Source organism: Pezoporus wallicus, unplaced genomic scaffold, assembly GCF_028554395.1.
Source record: "Pezoporus wallicus isolate ANWC-B61680 ecotype Strahan unplaced genomic scaffold, APGP_CSIRO_Pwel_v1 scaffold_6445, whole genome shotgun sequence".
Classification (NCBI taxonomy): Eukaryota; Metazoa; Chordata; class Aves; order Psittaciformes; family Psittacidae; genus Pezoporus; species Pezoporus wallicus.
The window spans coordinates 1584168-1594087 of NW_026641753.1; the positions used below are offsets into that span (position 1 = coordinate 1584168).

At 51.3% G+C, this 9920-nt stretch overlaps 1 protein-coding gene across 1 annotated transcript; it reads right to left on the reverse strand.

Moving 5' to 3' along the window:
- Positions 1–583: 583 nt before the first annotated feature.
- Positions 584–8728, reverse strand: NKRF (NFKB repressing factor). Its single transcript, XM_057425153.1, has 3 exons — positions 8473–8728; positions 5052–5173; positions 584–2943 (listed from the first exon to the last, which is right to left on the reverse strand). Exons 1-3 carry the CDS (start codon positions 8664–8666, stop codon positions 956–958), a joined length of 2304 nt encoding a protein of 767 aa, XP_057281136.1. The 5' UTR covers positions 8667–8728; the 3' UTR covers positions 584–955.
- Between the last annotated feature and the right edge of the window lie 1192 nt (positions 8729–9920).

Sequence of the window (9920 nt, forward strand, 5' to 3'; positions counted from 1 at the left end):
CACACCGGCACAGGTACAGTAACAGAGCAGAGGAATCCTCAGACACAGCTTTGGTTTTGCTCTGGATTAAAGAGCTCATATTCAAAGTAAAAAACTCAGTTGCATAACAGTGCCCACGAGCCGCCCGGAGCGTGGGCTCTGCAGTTACCTCCACTTGTGCTTCACACCTCACATGGTATTTCATCTGCACACGTCAAGCAGAGCTCCAAGGTAAAAATGCCCCTGGATTATCTCAGTCTGACATGCTGCTGATGAAAGTGCATTTGGGAACTCACTCTAAGGATGGGAGACTCAAGGTAGAAAGCTATGAATTAAAACTGTGGTTAAACTGGTTCAGGACATCTCCATACAAACATACACAGCAGAGACAAGACCTTGGTATATATAGATATATATATATGTATATATTTCTCAAGAATAAACACAGATTTCACACATTATTTTTGTTCTTTACAAAGTGTGACAAATCCTGGGCTTTTTTTTCCAGAAATAAACCTTTATTTTCATTAATGCCAACTTGACATACAGGCTTTATTCCCCCAGACTGCATTTCCTTTGCTTTTTGCAATTTTCTTTTTTATTTTTATTTTTTTTAAAAAAAGGGCTTTTTTTTTTTTTTTACTTCCTTGGTCAAGAAGAAGGGAACCAGAATTTTAAATGATGTCAAATTCCTCCTCGTTGGACATGTGGTTTTGCTATTACAAAACTATTAAAACGTGAAGGAACAAGTAATATCAAAGACACATACAGTGACAGCACTACTGCTTTTGGGCTGTGCTAAGATACTTGGAACAGAACTCGGTCAGTTCTAAATGTCTAACAATGTTTTAGAAATGATAGTAACAAAGTGAAGGACTTTTAACATTGATGTAGCCCATGACAGGAAAAATGCAGCATCTCTTTCTCTCACCGAGTATCCGGGCAGCTCAGTCTCTAGTCAAAGGGACACATCCCCTCAGTTTGCCTGTGGCATAATCAGCTCATAGTGCCCAACCTGGCCCTCCTGTTTCAGCTGGTCCAACAGATCCTCCTTGCGCCGCTTCCTGCTCACCACCAAGTACCTGTTGTGCCCCTGCCCATGAGATTTACTTTTAAGACCATATTTTTGGGCTATCTGATGGATCTGCTTCCTCTCATCCATGGTCAGTTCTCTAGAGAAAGTCAAGTCAATGTGGCTCTCTGAGCGTGCATAGTTCCGAATGATCTCTTCAATATCTCTTTTAGCGATTTTGTTGACCCTTTCCACATCAAGCCCAAGTCCTTCCCTTTTAAACTGCTCCTTCACTGAAATAGGCTCTCTAATTCCTTCCCCGGCTTTCCCCAGGCCACCGCCTGTCCACCCCATTTTCCTTAATATTTGATTCCCAATGTTGTCTTCTTTGATCTTCTGTTTGAAAGCCTCTTCAGCTGACCGACCCCGGATCTCGTTTCGGGAGATGACGTCTTCGACGGTGCCTTTCTTCAGGTTATTGACAACAGTTGGCTGAGTCTTTTTGAGGATTTTCACAGCTTCCTCTGCTGCCTCATGCTTGACAGATTTCTTCACTCCAACTGCTTCTGCGATGAATTCGTCTTCAAGCAGCACCTTGCACTTCCATCGCATGCCAGTCATCCTTTCAAAGACATACTCCACCGTCATCTTGTTGAACTGGGCAGTGTCATTCAGCGTGCACACCGGGTTACTGGAGTTCTCATAAACCACGAGGTCCTTCAGGTCCTTCTTCCTTCCAGAGCCCCGTGATGAGCAGCCCACCTTCTGAACCTGGGTCACTTTGATGGCTGCTATGTTTGACTGCATCTTCTGCAGGATCTTCAGTGCCTCCTCAGCGGCTGCGTGCTTGCTGGTCTTTTTAGTGCCAAATCCCTCGGCGAGGCAGTGGTCCTGCAGATACACCTGGCAGCGCCACGAGCGGTTGGGCATTAATTCATATTTATATTCCACAGACATTTTGTTATATGAGGCAGAATTGTTAAGGATTCCTATTGCGTCACTGGCGTTCTCGGTGAGGACGAAACTAGTCCAGTGTTTGTTGGTATTAGCAGAACCTTTCATGGATTCAGTACCGGGCTGCATCGGGACACAGTCCCTGTTGGCAGCTACAAACTCCTCGTGGGGTTTGAGAGCAGGAGGGAAATCCGGGCGACTCACGCCTGCCTCGCACACCACCAGGTCTTCGTGGTAGGTGTGCTTGAACTTCCGCTGCACAACTCTCACTTCCACAGCCTTCTTCAGCAGCTTGACCGCCAGCTCCGCCGCTCGATCCCGGGACCCGTTTTTGCTGCCGGCGTACCCGGTGGCCAGGTAGACGTTCTGACACCGCACCTCGCAAGCGAAGCCATCCGTTAGGAGCTTCTTGCTCTTGGGGAGGTCAGCGGGGGCGATTTCTTTCAGAGGAACATAAATATATTCGGGATTTGTCTTGCAGGCCTGAATTGAACGTGTCAAAAGATAGGTGAAGTTAATTTTGTCAGTCCCCGTGCTCGCATCTGGGTTAGCAAGATTTTTCCAGACAGCTGCTGACAGTTTCTCAATAAAACTCTGCTTCAGCATTATAGCTGATGGAGGGAAAGTCTCTGACACAGGTTGGACGGTCGAAGGAGAAACAGAAACCTGCAACGTGCTGTTTGTGGTAGAGTCCATGCTATTCACAGCCTTCTTGGCTGCTGCTGCCGGGCCTGTAAAGCCAAGCCCGGCAGAGTTGGAGAGCTGTGGATCTACATCCCGTGCACTCACAAAGGAATTGGTGCAGTTTTCAGCTGGCTGTGCTATGCTGTTTGTGTTTGCCTCCTGGTTCACCTCCTGCATTTGGTTATCCAGAGACTCTTCCCTCCTGTCATCCTTCTCAGCACTAGTAACAAAGTGTATGGGTTCAAAGCGTGGTCGCACCCGGAACCTGGGGGCCATCTTTTTGGGCGGCTCAGGAACCTCTTCCAGCTCTGGACCTACAGGGAGGAAGACAACGACAAGATTACCAATACATGCTGTGACAGGGAGACAGTGTTTTCAGAGAGTGATCTCCAGGAGGAGCCTGCAGGCTCTGAAACCAGGATTCCCTCTTCTTAGCCACAAACAAAAAGGCTTCCTTCTGAACACATTCACAACTGAACAAGTAAGACCACATGTTCTTGTGCAGGTCACTATGCTGCTATTTCCAGCTCCACAAGCTACCGTACAAAAACGTTTAGCTACATGGATTTTAGGTCCAAATCACTTGGTCTGCCCCACAGCATTGCCCACTGAACCCATCCAGTCAGTTCTGAAGCTCATCATTCAAAGCTACTACACCAAGTAAAAACCATGGCCAGTAAGACAGAACACCAGAGCAGGACAGGAGCCTCAGCTCTGCAGGGCTGTGGAGTGATCTCAGATAAACTACTTCATCTTCAGGTGTTCTCATTTGACGGAGGAGCACAGTGATACTGAACCCTCCCTTTCAAAACACGCAGGGCTCTTAATGACTGTTAATAGAACTGTTTTCTGGAGTTATAACTACTGTTAGCTAAAGGACACCAAACACAGAGAAGTCTGCCCCAGCCTCAGCTGACAGCTGCAGTGGCTGGGGGGGGGACCATTACACATTACTGGTAAACCTCTTGTTTCTTAACCAGATGAAATTCAAATGAGGCAGAATGCCCTGACATGCAAAGCTACTGCAGAAAGTAAGAATGGAATAGCTGGTGAGTTACATCTAGAAGATGGTTATACAAGACTTCTCCTGTGAAAGACTTGGCCCACAGCCACTGAAGTGGTACATGTATGTAATTTCATCAAGGTTCAAAAAGCCACCTCAGTGCCTTGGAATGAGCTGCCTAATGCAGTGCCAATGTGTGCGACTGCAATATAGGTCAGACAACACATCTGTCTGGACATCACACTACCACAGTGTAGTTATCACAGCCTAGTTCACTGCAGGTAAAAAACCCACATTAGATGCAGCATAAACAGACCTTCCTGTTTCAATCAGGTGACAGAGCTCTTACACACAAGTTAAGTCCTTCACTCGTCAGTTTTAAAGAACTATGGCAAGGTTTACATTTCTTGCTCAGTTTGGTATTTAGATGATTGCACTGCAGCAGCATCTAAAGGCTGTCGGCAGGAGAACAGCTCTTTATGCTGCCTGTGCAACGTGCAATCCAGAACCCTTCCTGCAGAGCTGCTGCCTGACAGACAGACAAACATGGAGCATTCTTCTCAGTTTTGCGGCCTGTCCATGGAAGCACAGGAAGACTGCTGAGTGTCAAAGCAAGGGAAGAAACCTTGGCAGAGCCAGGGGTTATACCCAAGCCCAGAGGAGCCTGTGCTGCCTGACCATTTTGGCTTTAAACAGCCAAACTGCCTGACGCTGCTCACAACACCAGGGCCTGCCCACTCACATCCATGGCCTGCACATGGGAACAGTTCCTCTGCCCTCCCTCCAGAGAGGGCAGGGAGCTCCGAGGGACTGGAGAGGAGCTAGTGGCAGCAGTTGAACTGCAGCCCTCTCTGCCTGCTACATTTCCACCCCTGGAAAAGCTACAGCTAGAACATGGATCCCTGGGACCATGGGGCCGAGCTGGCTGTGCAGGACCCTTCCAGGTCCATAGAGAGGGAAAAAATACATTAACCCCAGCCTTCACCCCCAGTGCTCTAGGCAGGTCATAACTCAAAATCAATAAGCTGAGTTTCCCATCTCCATGCAGGTGTACAACCCCTTCTCAGCTGGAACATGACCCCTCACCGCAGTAAAGAAGGGCAGACATATTTCATTACACAGATTCCCTAACACTAGCACTTGGGAAAATCAATTACCTGGCAATTTCAATGAAAAATTGTATTTTCTTAAGCAAAAAGAGAATTCTGCCTTAATTACTTACACCCACAACATGGCAGACGAGGGAAGCTGCTGCAGTCCAGCAGAGTACATCATGGCTGCTTTCCTTCTGTTTGCGGAGCCGGCTCTCTTGAGGCAGCCCCATGGCACACTGCTCTCCCCTCACTCCCACTGGTGCTCATCACACAGTGGCAGGGAAGAGTGTCTCCTTCAGTGCACAAGCAGATAAGATATACTCACTGTCAGATGGAGAGTGGCATCTTTTTAGCTTCCTGCTAGGAACCAACTCGTATGTTCTCATCTCCCCGATGTCGATGCCTTCAGCCATCTTGAGAACCTTCTCCATGACCTGCATGCCGTATCTGTGTGGATTCAACAGCAGAGTGGTTAGAACTTGTCCCACAGAGGCAACATGGACACACACACAACCATTTATTACGCAAAACGAGAAGGAAAGCTGCCTAAGACACAGTACCTGATGCAAGAGAGATACTTCCCAATTTTGCTGGAGTATTAACACAGGACCAGGACCAGCCTTGTGCCACAGCTAGCTCAGTGCTGGCACACAGCCTGCACAGCATCTCGTAAGCCACCTGGCTCTAAGTGAGCCCATTTGTGAACAACGAGCCACCAAACTGACAGGGTTTTAAACTTCAGTACATTACCTGTCAAAATACACCATTTGGCAGAGCTACTGGGAACACCGAGGAGGACAGGGGTGCGCACAAGGAGTCTGTGGGCATCGCAGTTTCAGTGCACAGGAGCAAGTGAAGCTTTGTGGGGTCAGCAGCTGTCAGACAGCACATCACCAATCCTGCCACTGTGGATGGCAGATGACAAAGGCTCTGCTCAGCCCCTATCGACCACTCTTTAAAAGGCCACACTGATTTCTAGCATTGTGGCTGTAACTGAAATGTCGCCAAGCCCTCAGCATGACAGAGGTGAGGTGGCTGTGAGGAGCTCTGTATAAACCCTGACCCTGCTGCAGCACGCCAGCAGTTCCACAGGCAGCACACACACTGTACATCCCCCACCAGACACGTTTTCCATTGCTCTGGGGGGATCTCTCGTATGTTTCTGAGCCATGTGCACACTGAAGCTGAGCAAGAAAAAGCCCAAACCTTTCTAACTAAGGAGAACCTACAAACATGACCTGAAACTAACCTCTGACAGCTTCACACTGCGGTTCAGAAAGAAGAAAAAGCAATCTTGCATGTGTTCCATGGTGTGCTCACCTTCAAATGTCAAGAAGCATCAGGTCACAGCACACGGACAGGAGCCCACAACTGTCCCAGCAGAGAGTGCTGCAATAACTTGCACAAGTTTTTAAATACTACTGTTCCAAGGGCTCTAGAAATCCACTCAAGAGATGCCCCTCCTGTTCCTGATTTAGAGAGCTAGGCAGAAACCAGATCCGTTTCAATTACTGGGTGAGAACTCTGAACACACGCTACTGCGGTCCCTGCTTCACCTGCAGGTACACAGCACAGCTCAGCCCCAGCAGAGGCAGTGGAAATGTGCACAGGAAGAAAACGCCAAGAGTGATCAAAGGGAAGCGGACAGTGGTGATACTTTCTCCTGCAGCCAGGAGAGAAGGGTGGGAATTTCCTTTCTTCTCTGGTTTTCAAGGAGAAGGGTGCATTACCTGTGATGGGAACATGAAGGACAATGCCCTTTTCCAGCAGCATGCAAGAACAGCATTAGATTTGACATGAGTGTGTCACTCTTCTTCACAAAGGACACAGATGTTTTGAGCTCAGATTTCTGCCCAGGGGAGATCAACCTGTCCCAACATGTGTCTCTCTAACCTGGCCTTAGAAATATCTGGCTGTGGAGACTGAATATGGAGGCATGGATCCCATACCTCCAACACCCAGAGACTGGTGTGACTGAAATATGTTACCTCTTATCCTGATCCCAGTAGCTCTGGAGCACAGTGCTCCTCCTCCTCACCCTCCTTTAACACATCTTAGAACATACACATCTCCCCTCATCCACCCCTGGACTAAATGAATCCTGTTACTTAACTCCTTCCTCACAGACTGTGATTTCTAAGCCTTCTGGACACTCTCCAGAGCATGCCCAGCAGAACACTCCCTCAGAGTTCACCAGCAAAGGCTCCGATTTGTATGTACCCTGACAACAGGTTGTCTTCAGCGAGCAAGTGTCAACATAAAAAACACCACCAAACCCCCACAAAAAGCTTAAAAAACTTCACCAAACCAAACCCCAAACAACAACTTGAGAGAAAACTACAAAAACCCCACAAGCTTTGAAGCTGTTAACTTGACACAGCAACAGCAGCTCTTCCCCAGCAGCAAAAGGCAGTTCCAGAGAGAGCTGTGGGTCCCCACCCTTCCCCAGGGAGCTCTCAGTAAAGCCGCCAATGCTTTTCAACAGTGCAGCACATTCACTGTGCCCGTGTCGTGTGTCCACACTCATGCACAACACAAGCTTTGGGGGAACATCCTCCCCATCCCAGCTCTGGACCACATTATGCCTACATCTACCACTCATGTCTCCCCTAAGAGCTCCCGCAGAGACGTTCAATCAGGGAAAGTGCGTGCACAAACAGGCTTTAACTGCATCATTTTTTAAGGACTTGAGATCTTGCCATGCAGCTCCTCACTTCTGCTATCAGCACCCTGTAACTACGTTATCGCACTGGCTCCTCAAAGCACTCTCACGAAGAAGACCCTCCATTAAGTCAGCACATAAACACATTAAGATGAGCTAATGGACCAAAGAGAAGACATGCTCAACTTTAACATACTACTCAGACTCGGGAATTTGAAGCTGTTTCAAAACTATGTTCAATGCTGGTGCTTGCAGAGCAGAACGGTTTAGCACTTGGACCAGAAAGAGCTAAGAAAACATGCAGAGCTGCACTCGAACATGTTGCTTTGGCTCTATACAATAAAACATTCCCCAAAATAGCTTCGGGATAGTAACATTAACAACCGCCAAACTATTTGCCCTTCAGTGGTTACAGGCCCTGCTGCCCTTGCGCTGCTGAAGTTGGCGGCTCAGCAGTTGCTTCTGTCTTTAAAGCCTTACGTCTGGTTAAAAATAATCACCCATCAGAAGTGTCAGTCAGGACGCGGTGACGCTCCCGCTGCTGCTGGTTACGGTATAGCGATTCCTGTGTGTCAACAGTGATCCTGAACGAGTGAAACCTCTTCCTTCCCGCAGCCTGCTTCCCTCAGAAAACCTGAGCTCTCAGAGGACTCTTCAGGCTGCTTCATGCTTACAGGGATGCTTTTTTCCTAGCTTGAATTACAAAGCGCAATGCCAGACGGTATTGTCCCAGGGCTGGGACACCAAGAACTACTCTCAAAGCACATACACTTTGTCGGCAGCTCGCTCCCCCCTGCGTTCAAACACATATTGGAGCAAAGACAACTGCCCAGGAACCGAAGTTCTCCGGCCCCGGCTCTCCCGCGGTTACTTTTGGATACAGTTGGGCCGACGCTCAGCCCAGCAGCACCGGCACCGCCGCAGCCCCTCCTCCCCGCCAGGCCCTCCTCCGTCCGGCAGCTTCCAGCTTCTCCCCCAACTCCTCCAGCAGCCCGCGGTGTCCGGGACCCCCTGACAGGCCGGGGCACCCCCGCCTGACCGCGGCAACAGGCCCCGGCCTCAGCCCCGCCGCACCCCGCCTCACCTGCAGCCCATGAAGATGTGGTTGGTCCAGAGCACGGAGAGCGACAGCAGCTGGTCGATGGCCGCGCCGGGATAGCCGCTGAGGTGGCGGAGGATGAAGCGGCGGCGCAGCTCCCACTGCCGCTCGGTCTCGTTGTACTGCCGCCACTGCTCCAGCACCGCCTCGGGCACGCTCTCCGGCTCCGGCGGCGCCATAACTGGCGAGGGGCCGTACCCGCCGGTGGGCACCGCAACAGCCCAGGCGCGCCAGAGCGGACCAGGCCCCACGTGCGGACCAGGCCGCGCCTTCTTACGTGTTACCGGGGAGCCCCAGCCCGGCCCGGACTCAGCCCCCCGGCCCCGCCCCGCTCCGCCCGGCCCGGCCGCAGCGGCCCCACCCGTTCCGGTGCAGCGGGAGCCCCCCCCCACCTCAGTCGCGCCGAACGGGGCAGAGCGGCCCTGCCGGCGTCGCGTCACGTGCCCGCCCGTCAGGAGCTCGCGAGACGCCGCGAGAAACGGCCGCCGCTGCCGGACAGCGCCGCGGCTCTAGCGCGACCCCTGGCGACAGTCGCGGGCGCAGCGCAGCTGGGCCTGGGCGCCGGCAGAGGCCTCCGGGGACGCCGGCCCGCAAGCTCCCGCCGGCCCGGCCAGCCCCAGCGGACACCCCCACCCCAGCAGCTCCTCCCCACCGGGTACCGGATCGGAGGAGCCTGAGGTCTTTCACCTGCCTCAACGAGGCCAAGGCTCCCCATGACCTTTGCTGACCCCAGCGTCAGGCTGCGTTTTGGTTCCCGGTGGCCGCACAGAGCTACAGGCTCAGCTCGCTGTGCCGGTGCGTTCAGCCGGGTCCGGCAGCACACACGGCAGCACGCCGGCTGGCTGTCCCGGTGCTTTATTTAATTGTGAAGCTAGAAAGGTGCGAGGCGAAACACCGCCCGCTCTGCAGTGCTTGCTGTGTGAACACGGAAGCTGGCGCAGCTCCTGCACGCTGCCACGTGTGGAACGGAGATGAACGCGGCAGGAACACATGCGGATGAGGCAGTACCCGTGCGAGGCCGGCCCCAGCACGCTCCGGGGTACGGATGGCTCAGCAGTGCTAACGCACCAGCCCCCTGCATCGCCTCGCCCTCATCTCCTCTCTTCTAACAACAAGAGGAGGTTTAGTCAGGAAAACAAAAACCGAGTACCACTGGACCCACGTCCACTGGCCGAGGGAGCCTGTTTAACGTGCTGAGACACAGGAGGACACCAACGACAACACAGAGTTCTTCTTACTTTATTTCTTTGTTAAAATTAAATATTTCGTGGCTGCCAACAGAGCAAATCGCACCCGCGACCCTAATGCACAGTTCCCCAAACCAATCAAACAACAGCATATTGAAAATACTCCTCAGGCTTCGCCCCCCATGGAAGCCCGCGACATTTGTATTATTAAAGACAGAACTAGAAAAAAAATAAGCCCATAACAAC